Raw genomic sequence first — 15,969 nt, forward strand, 5'->3', positions numbered from 1 at the left:
TCCGCTCGTCTTCCACTTCTGGCCACCAGACGAACGTGCTCGAACCGTCACGAATACGGCCGAACGCAGCTCGCGCGCTGGCCAATCAGCTGTTGTGATTCTGCCTTACGTCACTTACGTCAAGAAGTTTGCGCAGAGACAGACTCGCCAGCGGGATTTGAGCTGATAAGGTCAACGAATACGCAGATAATAGATTGAAATACAAAGAAAGGTACGAAATTATTATTTCATATACAATATACTTATATTAAATTCTATGACAATGTTAAAAATTGCTCTTATTGTCCTAAGAGAGTTTTAGATAATAAATAATGGCGACGTATTTAGAATTTTAAAGAATAGAAACATATTTCATAATATTAGAAATATTTATGACATATGATTAAAGTTCAAATTCTTGGAAAAAGATTATAAAACCTTTTAATATCTGTAAATCAAGAGACTTGTATGAAAATTTGTTTGTAAATAATGTACTGAGAATTTATTAATTCATTGTTTTAAGGAGATATGTCGTTACAAACGGAGAGGCTTTGGTACTTAACTATATATTTGGTACTTAAACTATAACATTAAGATACGTTCGCCGTAACTTACGCGTTACACTTACATTTACATTAATAAAATGAAATACCCATATATTTATACATTACCAGTACAAATATCATGTCAATTTATTAATTTTAAGAGCACAATACTGTTTCATTTTTTAATCGTACAATGGAGTAAAAAGCTTTATGAATCCTAATATATAGTTTATGCATAATTTATTATCCCGCATTAAAGTATATAATTTTATATATTTTCTCTTGGATAAGCAAGTTGTCAAAATTCTTTATAATCCATATTATCTAAATTGTCAACAATAGCATTGTACTTGTGAAGCGGAGTTATAATACCTATTTTTGTAACATGTACAAAATATATGAAAAATGTACTATATTAATCATATTGTACTCCTATTAAACACAATATTGGTAATGTAATTTATCAGATGTACATTAAGTTTTTTTTTTTTTTTTTTTTTTTTTTTTTTTTTTTTTTTTTAAGGATAGTTATATTTCTTATAGTTATATCATTATATGCTTTTATTTGCGCAGTGTAACAAATAACAGGGCTAAGAGAGTAGATATATAAATATAACGTATAAATAAAATTAATTATGCCTATAACACAAACAAACATATATTCGACATATAGCTATTTAATATTTATATACTTTATATACTTATGTATATACAGTTTAATATGTATCAAATAAAAAAGATTTAATATTGTACCATTTTTAGTAAAAAATAAAATTAACATTAAAATTTTAAATACTTGAGTTTTTTGCGGGAATCAATCAAGTAAAATCAAAATCGTCATTTGCTGACTTGAATATTTGCATCTTAAATTAATTAACATCTTAAATAATTCTCACACATTACTTTCGAGGTAAAAGACAATATATGCCTATGCAAAAGAACAAAAATTTGAGAATTTATTTCGTTAAGACAAAAAGAAAAGAAAAAACTATTTTTATGTAATAAAAGAAAAAAAAAAGAATATTAGAACAGCATGCTTTTTGTTCCCGGATGAATTCTCATCGTGTATAAATTTTTATTTCGCTTTATACTTACATCACATATTTTTGTTTGTCGCATCAACACGTATTTGAAATATATTTTAAAGCTTTATAATGTATGTGTTTATATTATTGCAGAAATGAAATTATTATAGCTTGCTACAATGAACGGAATGATTGCTAAGGTGGAAAGAGCGCCTGCCAAGTGCGAGGCACTGGATGGTGACTTTGAACCGGTGGCGGCCGCGCTTTGCGCGTTGAGTATATTTTCGCACGGTGTTACCCTTTTAACGAAATTGAATATGGAATCCATTATGTTCGCGGGCGTTGGATCTGGACACTTTTCCAATTCCGCTACGACGCAGGTTTGAAGGCTGGTTATATCTCTGTGATATATGAGAGATAAAAAAATGGTTAGTTTAATTTATGGAAATTTTTAAAAATAAGTATTTTGAGATTGTTAAATTTTAAATCAACAAAAGGAAAACTAGAATTTAGAGCGTGTTTGTCAAAAATATTCAAGTGAAGCGCTCTGATTTTGTGTACGTCTTACTCGCATTCTCTGGTACCAAAAGTCAGTGACGGCAAACTCTCGAGTCCGATCAAATTATTAGAGGGATCAGTTTTTGGTATGTAACCACCATATGTATTGTTGGCACAATCTTGAATCGCACTCTGTTTAGATTGAAAACATTCCGGTCCTCCGGCCGATATGAAAACTGCAAAGAGATTACATTATTATAATACTAACAACAGACGTAAAATTATAAAAAAGTTTTCTATGAGAAGGATAATTTCTAGGATCAGAAAAAGCCTTCAAAAAAAAGTATCGTAGAACTATCAAACTTACGGGCGATGCGATCTCCCTCTTTGTAGCAAATAAACTCTAACAACGAGTCGGTAATGTTCAGCACGATCTTTTTGTTTTCCCTCTCTTTCTCGTCCAGGCAATGTTCCACCGTATTGGTGAAGTTGTTGACACAAGCACGCAAAATGGAGCGCTTGTTGCAATAATTCTTAAACACTATATCCAGATCGCCGGTAGGCTTGTACTTCTCCATCTCTGCCTGGAGTTCCGTGATGTTGATGAGCGATTGAAGGCATTGCACCATGTTTAACTGGGCTTGCTGGGCATTTTCGAATGCGCCTGGTCCACCGTTCTTCGTACACTTCTCCTTAAAAAGATTCTTCGCCTCCTCGATGCTTGGCAGTGCTGATGTGTTTAGATTATTCAGTTCGGGGTTGTTGCCGATCACCTGGCCAACTTGTTGCAGTATATCGGTAGAAGATATGTTTTCTTGCGAATGTATACATGCAACAAGACCTGAAATAAGGAGAATATCTTTAATAAAAAGATAGTTTTTCTTACAAGATTTATATTATATGGAATTTTTTTTTCAGTCCGGCTAGATTTATAAAGTTACGGTTCATTTTTCATATCTAACATTGAGAGAAGAAACGAGTAGCAATTACGTAATATATTTTATCCGTATTATATTGTACATTAGATGGAAATCGATAGCGATTACATTCTCACTAATTATACGTGTTGTTTTTTTTAAATTATGTCTTGTCGATTGTACATATGTTATATAATATTTTCTTTCATCCTTTCATTTATATATACAGAAAAGAAAACATCGGTCGAATCGGATCAGTCCAGTTATCAACGAGCGGCAATTGCTCAAGACCAGCGTGCAATGATCGCCTTTGTTATGCAAATATGTCTTGCATATGAAATTGCGCTCTTATACAATTGTACTTTGATTGAACCAGCAAAAGCTTCGCTAGCGGAATCCGCTTAGGACGACTTTGTAAAGGTAAAAGTTTAATTTTTTTGTATTTCTTTTTCCCCCTATTAATTATTAATAATAATATTTAATAGATGGTGTCGTTTTTGTTTCGAAAACCGCGTTTCTACTTTCTACAGCTTTGAGTTTTCTAACTTAGAATAACGCAACGCCATGATATGCATATTTTACATCGATCGAAATAACCGATGTTTTGAAACTAACGATGATACTGCAAATTAACCATTGGTCAAAGCTACATAGTATGAAAGATATACGGGTATGATACTAGATTATCATTCTTTGAACCATTAAATTATTCTGATAGCAATAGAAAGAGATATTTGTCGGGAAATCTCTTGGAGCCAAGCTTCCTTGCACGCGAGGCCAAAACGCATAATCTACGGACTTTGTATTCGTGTTAGTCAGCTTCCAATCAACAACAGCATACCTATTATCTTTCTTCTTTGTTATGTTTCTATTATAGGAAATACTCAGGGACAGATAGAATGCCGGCAAGTTAACTCGATGGTGTTTCGAACTCTTCTTTTCGACTGTGATATTTTGATCCGCTAATTGTCACGCGCGTCATACCTCAGCAATACCTGAAGTCATTGTTTCTCTCTCTCTCTCTCTCTCACTTGGCGCTACAGCGTAGAAGACTCTTGAATCGCTACGATGTGAGTAATACGGTTTTACCGCTTCTATCCGAAGAACAATGAGCATAGTTTCGAAAGCGGACAAATATGTATCTAGATATGAATCATAATAGCTAGAAAGAAGATAAAGAACGTTATACTTGATTGGCATTTAGGATAACGATAGAACGGTAGAAAATTGTCAATTATGTGTCTGCTAGAATTTGACAACGTTTGCGACAGATTAAGAGGATTTTCTTAGACAAAGTGAGAGATTAGCTCGACTATTTTAATGTAAATTTATCTAACAATAAGTCCAAAATATCTTTCTTATTGTTTCACAAAGTCTCTTCATTCGTCTTTTAAATAAAAAATTCAAAGCCTATTGCACGTAATATCATCCACCAAACTTCAAAAAATTCCGGCAATCAAAATCGATCAATTTCGAGAAGGATGATATTATATGTGTATGTATAATACATCGATAAATATGCGTTTATATTTTCTAAGTAATTTGTCATTTATATTTCCCAATTAGTAGTATTAGCAGTATTACGAATCTTACGCGGGTATTAAGGGTTCGCTAACGCTGATTTCGTTACGCGATTCTTTCTCTTCGGTGATACGCAAAAAATTGTTATGTATAGTGAAAGCGAGACGCGTTTGCTGATTTCGCGTATTACGCATGTCAGTCGTTTCGCGATTTACAACCGGCGATCAATAAAGGATTTATGCGTTTTAAATTATACGCTAATTATGTTAATATACGAGAAGTAGCGCTGCTCCTTTAGATTGCTTGTGAAATGACATTGTATTAGACTTTCGCGTGTATTTGCATTTTATGCAGAGGCTTTCTGAAATTTTTTGTATGATTTTATCCCATAGAAAGTAGCCTAAACAGATTTCGCAATGCTATAGCGAAAGTACATAAGCGGATAATGAAAAAAATTCCAAAGCTATATACAAACGTTAACGAGACTGAGACTGATTTTTAAATAATTAATTTTGCTAAAAAGGATGAAAAATTCTCTCATTAAATAAAACAAAATATTTCTTAAAATTCGGTTAATTTTATTTTCTAGAAATTTACAATCTCCAGAGATTCATTGCCGGAATAGTTAACAGAAATTGAATAAGATAGATTATTCTGATAAGTTCGTATATTTTTCTTATTTTTCACTCGATGAACGATAATCATTGCCACACATAATGATTAATATCATTCGATGCATTAAGGCTGATAATATAGATAATAACCTAGTATTGCCAATGTAATGCGGAGATTCAATATTTAAATACATAATCGCCGGACAAAGTGCAATCAACACGTGCTGAAGGTTATATCAAAAATTTATCGATCAATAATCGAACGCTATCGCATAAACAGATATGTGACAATCCAATAAAAACCTAATGGAATTTTCCACACATGAATATTAATTTTTAAAAATTGATAAAATTTTCTTAAATAATATTTTATCAAATTGTTTAATATATAGACAAATTGTATACTTCATTAAATTGTAACAGTTTGTGAAATCTTCTCATCTTTCCAAAGAGATCTATTCACAGCTGATTCGTACAATTAATTGCACGCACCTACGAATAATGGTGCGATTCTCATTAGAATTATTATTACAATTAAAAATTTTCACAATTAACGAATACGGTAATTAATCGCGATTGCAAAAGTTGAGATGCGTCTTATAGTCGATTGTAGATTACGTTACCGCAATTACGCATATACGACATACCATTAATCATTAGAAACCGCGGTAAAATCGCGACCTATCTTGCGAACCATTCCAGAACTGTGATCTACTTATATTCATGTGTATAATGTAAGACTTGGAATTTCTAAGTTACATCCGAAAATAATTAAAAGAGTTTGAGAATTCTTTTAAAATCGGGAGAGATCGTTTGTACGTGCGTTTCTTTATGGAATTTACGGCGAATGTAATGTATATATGTAACATGGAATTGACTTTTGACATTTAATCTGGCAAGCTGGCGAGTTGGCATAAAACAATCGACTCAATCTATTAATATTTCATATTGATGAAACGATACATTTTTTTAAATTGCATCTTAGCCGCGTGCGTTAAAATGATTAAAAAAGCTTTTCGAGAACGTATAAAGAAGCGCATCTCAGATCAAAAGAAAGTATTTTGTTTTTCAATACTTGAGGTGTCACTTTGTAATTACAAATTGAAAGGATATCGTTTTATCTCTTGAAAAAAGAAAAAAATTTCATTTTCGAATAATAGATTTTTATTATTGAAAATCTCTCCAATTTAAATGAAATCGTTCTTTTCCGGGGGGGGGGGGGGGGACCTACAATTATTCGTACAACGTTTACAATTCACAATGAATAATGAACTTCCCTGCATTCTGAAGATTCTGAGAGTATCCTTAATTCAATTGTGTGCAAACCGCTTTGTATATTATATCAGAGAAGCGAGTGTGTATGCTATAATTATAGAGAAACATTTTAAATAAAGAAATAATTATAGTGTATAAAAATAATTATAGAATATCTCAAAGATATGATTGTCTGCGATGTTATAAAAAAAATAGGAATTGAAATGTTTTCCTTATCGACATTTTTCTCGTCAAACTATCTTCCCGACCTTTATTTACCATAATAAAATCATAAATTTCATATCGACTTGACAGTAATCTTGGAATATTTCAAAATATACTCTAATATATAAAAAATATCTTTATACATATGCGTGCGCGTATCTCACGGACATTCTAGATAAAAAAAAAAGTAGTTGAGATTTAATTCACGAACTTTTCCACGATCTCTCTCGACGATTTCCTGTAGAATTTCTCCGGATAACGTTTATCATTATCAAGGTACAAACAATTGTTGCTTCCTCTGTTTATCACTTTTGTATATTAATCGCAACCAGTATTGCATTTTACTCATGTTACAATATGAAAGGTGAGAAGGGGGATCTTTCCATTAAATCATGCTTAAAAAACTGGTAACATAAATCGGCGTTTTTTTAACATCATTGTTTTATATTCAACGCATTTTTTAGAATCTGCTTGAATTTCTGATGTCTTATTTATAGTCGTAGAGCCGTCTGCATATCAATCAGAAAAGAATAACATATCAAAAAAGCGACGAAGTTTAAAAAAGTCTTATCTATTAATGTCAATTAAAGTAGATTAATAGTAATAGTCAACTAAATTGTCTATCGTTATTGTAATTAAGTACATGCATAGTTTCGGGAGGAAATCACGGACGAATGATCAATGGACAAAAATCAGTCACCGGATATACGTACCGAGGAATAACGCTATAACAGTATACGTGGTTAACCTCATGTTGTCTTCAAGACGGCGACACTTACAGAAGGGTAAATCGAGCGTAACGCGACTGCAACACAGCGCACCCACGCACTGGAGTATACAATATAGTCACTAAAGCGTTTACGTACACATGCACGTGCACCTTGGGAGGGCGACGCACCTCGTTTTATTCAACACACGCACAGCGAAGATACGCTCCCGTTGCCAGCCGGACCGTCTCTGCCTCTTTGTCCACTTCTTATCGGCGATCCTTTATTGCGAGCGAGCACGATGTGTCACAGGTCACAGCTGATTCGTAGCAACTGGCCAGTGGGGAAGGCTGGTGAACGAGGAGAAGGGAGGGATGAGCGAGAAAGAGCATAAAGAAGGAAGAGGGTATAGGAGAGAATATAGGAAGTAGAAGAGAAAGAGATAGAGACGAAGTGGCACTCGCGACAGATTCACCCTCCACGCAATGATGATCATTCCACGACTGAGGGCGCTCGGCGCGTGCGCCAGATTTATATGCGGATGCCATCTCGCGCCCGCGCGACGTTCAAAAGTTTATCGCGATGAATGGTTTCGTCGCAGTCGCCACGGGAATTCTTTCTACGGAGCTGGACGGATCGAAATGTACGAGTGAATATAAGAAACGTAAGTTAAGGCTGCCTAATTCTCCGCTTTTAATCAAACTATGCCGTCTTCTCGTCCTTCAGTGTTTTCAGAAGAAACGACGAAAGAGAACTATATTTATTGCGTAGGTATAATAATATATTATACGTTTGTACTTAGACTGACATTAGATGATCGTTGGGAGGAGTTCCGGTAGGACGGATATGAGTAGTTTTTTTTTTTCTAATAAACTTGAAAAATCTTTATTTTATATATGCACTTATTCTTTATCATTAAATATGTACCATAAAATTTGTAAGTCTATCGTCAAGTCCTCGGTAGTATAGTGGTCAGTATCCCCGCCTGTCACGCGGGAGACCGGGGTTCGATTCCCCGCCGGGGAGGATTTTTTTTTTCTTCTTAACAAATTGTAATCGCGTGATATAAATGTAATTGCTAAAGAATCGCGTTATAAAATTTTGTTCTTATATTTAATTTTAATGTAAATAGTACTCTCTTTTATGACTAGATGCTCGAATATTTCAGATGCATGTTTTGAAACAGGAACAAAGTTACTTTTCCTATATGTGTGATAAATTGGAATAGTTATAAAATTAAAAACTCGATATATATATATATATATATACTAGATTTTCAAATTTTATAAATACTTTTTATAACATATATATATATATATATATATATATATATATATATATATATATATGTTATAAAAAGTATTTATAAAATTTGAAAATCTAGTTCATGCTATTACCTTTTATAGATTTTAAAGTAACAAGTTTTTCGAGCATCGGTGGTTCAGTGGTAGAATGCTCGCCTGCCACGCGGGCGGCCCGGGTTCGATTCCCGGCCGATGCAATCTTATTTTTTTAATTTTATATATATATCTATTTTTTTTTTCGCTTTGCATTCGTGCAATTATACGATACGAATTTAACGGTATTCTTTCATAAACATTAATCATCAACTCATGGAAATAGAAAATCTTTGCCGCGAGGGAAAACAGTTTTTGCAAGATATCTTGACGAAGCGTAAGATTATATTTTATCGCGAGGGGGCTAATCGTTAATCACGTAACTGTAATCTGCGATTTCGATTGCTTATCGAGTATTGTATTACACGTAACAAAGATCACTTGTAATACGGACTTTGAATACAAATGAAACAAAATAGGAAGTAGTCGGGAGATAATCAAGAAATATTAGTCATAGGAAGCGACGCGCGACGAAGAATTGCATTGTCGTTTTACGTCAACAAAAATTTTTATTTGCAACAAAGAATAATAAATATTATGTGAACATTACTTTTCATTCGATGTAATTAAACAATTGAGACCGCAGAATTTCACGAACGTTGATGCAGCCAGTTTTGCGAAAGTATCACTTACTTTCATTCCTTAGAGACCGGGAAAACCGAGCTTATCTGTGTTATTAATTACAGCTCCGCCCATATTTATGCGAGTTGCTTTACAATATATGTTCTGTTGGCACGATGATCATTCGTTATTTATGTCAAATCATGTATCATTACGAATGAAAAAAGCTTTTCCCTCCTAGAGAATGCTCTGATTGCATATTAATCGTCGACCGATTAGTCGCAACGCATTTTTTCCTCTTTCATCCTTGTGATTTCTGACGTTATCAAAAATAGCATGAGTGTGAGAGAGAGAGAGAGAGAAAGAGAGAGATAGAGAAAGAGAGAAAGAGAGAGAGAAAGGGAGACATACGTCAGAATTATATCGAGCTGTACAGAAAGTTTAGATATACAAGAGGTGAAAATAAATATTTATAAATCATATCATATATTTAGATATTTATTCGCAGAAGGATAAACATAACGATTACAGAGATAGAGGACATACGTAAAGAATAATATATAAGGAATAAATGTGTACGCAACCTTGTATTCGTCGCAACTCGCGCCATGGAATTGGACCCTGTAACCAACTTTTTTGTTTATAATTAACTAATAAAACGTCGAAGAAGAAAAAGAGACTGCCGAAGAATTGGCTGAACAAATCTTTCTTTGATTTAAATAAATTTTTGGACAGTTCGCCAATAATGTCGAACAATTGAATTTATATTATTTAATTGGACAAGGAAAAAAATAAAGAACCGCGGAGATAAATTTTTAACAAACTTTTTAAGATAAATTTCTTCTTCCTTCCTCTGTCTCTTGTCACGCGCGCTACTTCTTCTCGATCGAGAACGTCACAATAAATTATAACGATTAATAAGTTATGTACGTGTAGCCGTTTTAGCTTCATCCGGTCAACCGAACGATTAATATTGTAAATAATATACTTGTAAATTGCAATTAGCAGAAATACGTGCGAGTCTAATGATAAGCTAGGACACACTTGGCAACGTGTAGCGGCTAATATATTAATTCATATTTTTTTGTTAGAATGGCGATGTTGTAGCTGTTGACTCGCACAGCAAACAGGCGGACGCATAAATCAGCATGTCATCTCACGAAATACAGAGATCACAGCTTGTAAGCGTTGCGTATCATCAGATCAAAGTACGCATCGTGATCTATGCTCGCGCTGATAACGCTGTAATAATTCATGAATTCCTCTGCCGTTACCTGCAATCGAAAGAAAAAACAACGTTGATCGAGGTAAATTGTTTACAACGTAAATAAATAATATGTATTTTGCATAAAAATAATGGTAAAAATATGTGATACAGTATATTGAATTTGGATAAAGTGAAATCTTTTACAATTAAAAAAAAAATATATATAGCATATCTTTTTACAATTACATCATAATCTTTTATTTGCGAACAGATGCCGAATAAAATGATACGCCGCTATTTATCAGCCCTTCGTACTTTTCAACTAATCCATACGCTGTTAATTCTACGGAACGAAGTTATACGGATCAACAGATTTTATTAGAACGACATTTCGCTTGTTAGCGAAATTTCCAAAGAATTTAATTTGCACGAGAAATGCCATCAAAATACTCACGATGCCGTCTTCGTTGCCGCCGTGCTCAAAATTCGAGAGGAACTTGTTCAAAATGCTCTCCTCGCTTTCCTCACCGCTAATGTAACGTGGATGACATTTGACATTGTAAACCCCTTTGAGATCATCGGTGGTAATCCGTCCATCGCCGGTTTTGTCCAATTTGTTGAACGCCTGCTCGGTCACACTTCGCCTGCTTTGAGACATCGGTGGCTAAAGCGAGAAACGATTTTATTAGCGAAAATTTATGTGTAATATTTTTTTTTTATTTACATTCATAATCTTTAAATACGATTTTTGTGTTTGAGCGAAATATTTTTTTATTATTCAGTTTTTTTAACACGTGAAATATCTTTCTACGGATACATATTGTAATTGTACGATTTTTGCTCGGGAACGAAAGATACAATAAATAAAATAATTCCGAGATAAACGTTCAGAAGAAAATCAAACAAGAAAACTCACTCTTATGCCGACGAGAAACTCGTCGACGCTAATATTTCCATCTTTGTCGGTGTCAAATTTTTGAAAGATCTCATCAATCTCGTCGTCACCTATTTCTAACTCCGTTTGCTTTAAACCCGTTTTGAACTCCTCGAGATTTAGTTTTTTATTGCCATCCTCATCCATACGACGGAATACTCTAAGAAAAGAAAAACATTATACATAATGAGACAGGATAAAATTCAGGGACAATCATTACAAAGGTCGAGGACGACGACATTGAGTTGATTCATGCGTGTGAATCGAGCAAAAATCGTATCATCATCCGTAATGAACGTATTTGTGACGTCAAATCATCTTAATCGCGAACGATTCTTGTCTCCTTTTATTTTTAATCATACATGACAAATATTATAAGCTCGATAGGTTTGAAACATTTTTTATAATCTTCTTTCTGCGATCAATCATCAATTATAAATCATTTATATAAATATCTATGTGAATGTGCATTCAGTCTCAAAGAGAGAGATAAACTGAAATGTTGATGTTTTCACACAGAATTACGCATCGATGAAAGTCGGAGTTGCGTGACGTCGACCTCATTCGCTAATAACAGTGTAAATAAAAGTATTCTCTGGACTTACCTACCCAGACCGAGGATGCCGTTGGCACCTCTAGCCAGGCAGAGCAGACGCAGCTTCTCAATAGGATCCGTTGTGATTTGTATGGCCCGTTGGGCCTTATTGATCATCTCAAGCTCCTGTCTCGTGGTGGCACTCTGGGGCCTCAGACTGAACATTGCTAGAAAGAGAAACGTCATTCGCTCACGTGACGAGTATGAGTCAGGTGACGACATGAGGAGAGAAAGGGAGAGAGAGCCGCATTCGCGCTCCAAATGGGCATCAGAAGATAACGTCGCTAGTGCTCGATCAATCGAGATGAAACCGAATTTAAGAGAAGTTTAGAGATTATAAAAAAAAAAAAATCTTGATTATATTCCAATAAAACATCGTTTATCAGTAATGTAACGCGCAGAATTGATAAGAGAAATATTAAATGCATGTGTAATATTCTGCACTCATAATGATATACGCGATAGCGATAGCGATACCTTTTTTTATTTACTATCGTGCGGATAGAAATGGATGAAAACTGGGTTATTGATTAACTACCTTTCTACCACTAAGTTGACAATAATGCCAGTTTTTTTTATAGATTTTATATTGTGCCGTCGACATTTGCGTACCCCCGATGTCATTGGCCATCCCTAATGTGTGCGGCATTGTGGCCATTCTCATCGTTAATTAGTCTTTAATTATTTCACGGAACATCTCCCTTGTATGTAGAATTGCGTTATCCATTCTGAAACCTTCGTATAAAAGCCTTGTTGATGCCCAACATTTTGCCGGTCAAATCGCTTTTTAATCACGGAGTGCTGAGAATAAGTAAATCTATACCCACAGCGTATATCTCGCTTAAATTTATTAAATTAGAAACACATTTAACCAATTATGATTGTTTCGAATAATTCTTCAAATTTAATTTATATAAAATTAATGCAAAATTAAATTATTAAAAAAAATAACACATACAACATTTGTTGGAAAATCCCTTCCATTTAGACGCTGTGATATATTTTCAGAAATATAAGACAATTTAATTTTTTTAGAATTTGAAAATCATGATGAGCAATACTTATGTTTAGATAAAACATTAAGTTTCAAGGGCTGTATATAAAACAATATTAGCCAGGTTTTTATACGATGTAAATTGTAAATAATGCGAAGTATAAAAACCTTACAACAATATCGACTTGGCGTTTCATTTGCCTGTCGTTTTGTTGGTAAGCGAAACGTCGTCGTCGTCAACGTGATAATAAATTTTTACAAACGAACGACGCTTTGAATATTGGCGAAAATAGTCGGTTTGATCCGGGAATAGGGAAAATAAAACGAAATTTTTCAAAAGCCAGATTGATCAACTGCACTTTTTGTAAAATTCTTAATTTAAGAAATTGAGCACAAAAATAATCACACATTGTTCTAAAATTAAGAAATTTATCAAAAAACGAAAATAATGAGTTTAGCTTCATGAAATATCATGATAAAGATAAAAAATCCACGGTAGACAACAGAATATTTTTATATTTTATCTCTATATTTTCAGAAACGCCAGATAAAATCTTATTCACGAATGGTCCACGCAAAGCGATTATGGGAGCATAGAAAGATAATTTACCGGGATAGCTCGCATATATGTGTGTAATTTGCAATGGGAAGATGATCGTTGGAGACCTTCCTGTCGCGTGTCGACTCCCGCGCGGTATCACTCACCTCAGCTTCCGGAGAATGCGTGTGCAGCGGAAGACGCAGACGGCTTCACGGGAAGAAGTAGGAACTGACGGAGTCGGTCTTCCTCTTCGGCGGCAGCGGTGACGCGACGTCTTTTCCAAGAGTACCGGAAGGCGAGTGGCGGTTCTTCGGCATAGCGGATCGTCGCGGATTCTACACGACGACGACGACATACATTACGTACACACCCTGGACGACGTATGGGAAGTGGCTATACACTGGTCCCCTGGACGTCGCGACGTATCCATAACGACCGGCGTGTCACAACACACGCGCATCGCGAACCTCGACGATTGCACGCGTGATCGACCGATTGATTGATCGATCGATCGATTGTGATTGTCTTTTGCACGGACGATTGGAGAGGAACCGAAGAACCCTCGGATCGGATGGGTCGTCAAGAGGAGTAATTGGTCGGATTTCATCGCCGCGATTTTATAGTCGATCGCTCCGGTTTAAAATGATTTAAATATGATGATCATTGAACGATCGCTCTATATATATATGTTTTTTATTCATTTTATATCTAAAATCTTATTATCTGTGAGGATAACGACGTGAATATAAATAATTGGCAAACTATGTTCGGAGAAGTATATCAATATGTGTAGGCCTTTAGGGAAGGATGTATTGTAATTATATTTGTATTTTATTTATCGTATTATTTATTATTTTATTCGTTTGTTAAGAATTATTTTCGGCTATATTTTCTCTTCTATTCTACTAATAATACATTTGCGCCGTTCTCGCTCCATTAATCGGGGGACATTGCTATATGCGAATCTTTAGAGCGCTCGTTCGAGGGAGCGTCGTTTAACGCCTCGTCGCACATTGCGTTGACAAATTACGTAATTGTCTTAAACAATAAATTGCGATGGCAACAAAGTAAGTCTCGAACGAACTGCTCGTATATCCGGTTATTGTTCTCGCGGTTTTGCATATTCTCACGAGCAGTGTGTTTCAGTTCTCTTCTTCTATCGGAGAAAGAGATGAGACGACGTAGGGAGGTATATATTAATTTGTTCGACAATGAATAATAGAATCCAACAGAGAAGTCTCGTTCGTAAATAAATGCGATGCAAGATTTTGAGGGCGCGATTTTTTCGATATTACGAAAATAATTATTTGTTATAATATATAAAAGGAAAATGGAAAGTGAATTCTTAATTATTTCATAGTGTGAGATACTCTGTATTGCGATAAAAATTTCTAGACAAAATTCAATTGTATCGATACATTATCGAGATTGTCATCTCGCTGCTCGTTTCAGCAATGCGCGATAATGTCACCTTGACCTGTGATTAGAGTTTAATATTAATGATTGCGCGCAGATCGAACGGAACACAACAGAGTGTCCGCGATGTAGATAAATTACCGTACATATTTGATCGGCTCTGTCTAGAGTCGGATGAGCACACAGTGTAGCGATAATATAGCGTTGCTTAATGTTGCTCTTACATACAAGCGTATGTGTACATTACACGTTTCGCGTTCTTGAACCCTCGCATTTGCATTTACTGTCGCGCAATCGTAGGCTGATAATTAGCAACCTGTAGTATGACGATGAAATAACAATAATACACGTGGTCAAGCAGAGTCACGTTTGACGTTAAAATGAGACGCATAATACGACACGGCTCCTAGACTTTAAAATATATATAGCGATCTCTTGAAGGAGAGCAATATTGACAAAATAAACTCTGGATACTGATTGTAAATAATAGATTATAAGCAAGAAGATAACGGTAATTTTTTCAAATAGGATAATACTCAGGCAATAGATCCCTGATTTGCGACAAAGATGATGAATCTTTTTTTTTTTTTTACAGTTTCGCTGCTCTTTTTGTAAAGAAATCAAAAGTATAAAATATAAATATCACATTAAAGCTTCGATATAATATTATCACACATCTATGCTGGCTTTCGAAATAAAAGTCAAAAGATCAATAAGACATCTATTTTATCAAATATTTTTGTGCTAAATGATCGTTAAGTAAACAAGGAAAATATGACCCCTCTCTTATCACCATAGTAACTTTTTTACTTAGCGACAGTTGATAATAAGACATATCTGTTTTACCGAACTAAACTTTATATTTCGTATCAATTATTGTCATCGACATTTTATTGACAGAAATCATTCATCATATATAATTTGTCATTGTTAATTATTTTATAGCTTTTTTTACAACAATCGGAATATATTTCATATCATTCTGACATCGCGATAAACATGGCAAACACCGATAATACAGAGTAGATAGTTCGCAACA

The 15,969-nt window shown here is 34.5% G+C and overlaps 2 protein-coding genes, 2 long non-coding RNA genes and 2 other non-coding genes across 7 annotated transcripts; 4 read left to right on the forward strand and 2 right to left on the reverse strand.

Annotated features, from left to right (window-relative positions):
* Positions 1-327: 327 nt before the first annotated feature.
* LOC138936511 (27 kDa hemolymph protein-like) lies at positions 328-7,417 on the reverse strand. Its single transcript, XM_070301956.1, has 4 exons — positions 7,292-7,417; positions 2,415-2,888; positions 2,118-2,283; positions 328-1,950 (listed from the first exon to the last, which is right to left on the reverse strand). Exons 1-4 carry the CDS (start codon positions 7,329-7,331, stop codon positions 1,689-1,691), a joined length of 942 nt encoding a protein of 313 aa, XP_070158057.1. The 5' UTR covers positions 7,332-7,417; the 3' UTR covers positions 328-1,688.
* On the forward strand, positions 1,647-8,051 carry LOC138936513 (uncharacterized). 2 transcript variants are annotated; one of them, XR_011447381.1, is made up of 4 exons: positions 1,647-3,384; positions 3,842-4,034; positions 7,230-7,949; positions 8,012-8,051. It is a non-coding gene; the product is annotated as an uncharacterized lncRNA (long non-coding RNA). The 2 variants fall into 2 exon arrangements; XR_011447382.1 differs by lacking the exons at positions 7,230-7,949; positions 8,012-8,051 and having other exon boundaries at positions 1,657-1,977; positions 2,047-3,384; positions 3,842-4,236.
* A 188-nt stretch (positions 8,052-8,239) lies between these two features.
* Trnad-guc (transfer RNA aspartic acid (anticodon GUC)) lies at positions 8,240-8,311 on the forward strand. The gene has a single exon. It is a non-coding gene; the product is annotated as a tRNA-Asp (tRNA).
* Positions 8,312-8,715: 404 nt separating this feature from the next.
* On the forward strand, positions 8,716-8,786 carry Trnag-gcc (transfer RNA glycine (anticodon GCC)). The gene has a single exon. It is a non-coding gene; the product is annotated as a tRNA-Gly (tRNA).
* A 939-nt stretch (positions 8,787-9,725) lies between these two features.
* On the reverse strand, positions 9,726-13,903 carry LOC138936509 (calcyphosin-like protein). Its single transcript, XM_070301951.1, has 5 exons — positions 13,679-13,903; positions 11,990-12,146; positions 11,367-11,544; positions 10,905-11,114; positions 9,726-10,517 (listed from the first exon to the last, which is right to left on the reverse strand). Exons 2-5 carry the CDS (start codon positions 12,142-12,144, stop codon positions 10,416-10,418), a joined length of 645 nt encoding a protein of 214 aa, XP_070158052.1. The 5' UTR covers positions 12,145-12,146; positions 13,679-13,903; the 3' UTR covers positions 9,726-10,415.
* Positions 10,271-15,510, forward strand: LOC138936512 (uncharacterized). The gene is made up of 3 exons (XR_011447380.1): positions 10,271-10,550; positions 10,722-12,683; positions 13,512-15,510. It is a non-coding gene; the product is annotated as an uncharacterized lncRNA (long non-coding RNA).
* Positions 15,511-15,969: the final 459 nt, after the last annotated feature.

Source organism: Polyergus mexicanus, unplaced genomic scaffold (genome assembly GCF_030449975.1).
Source record: "Polyergus mexicanus isolate NDT 795.1 unplaced genomic scaffold, iyPolMexi1.0 SCAF_9, whole genome shotgun sequence".
Lineage (NCBI taxonomy): Eukaryota > Metazoa > Arthropoda > Insecta > Hymenoptera > Formicidae > Polyergus > Polyergus mexicanus.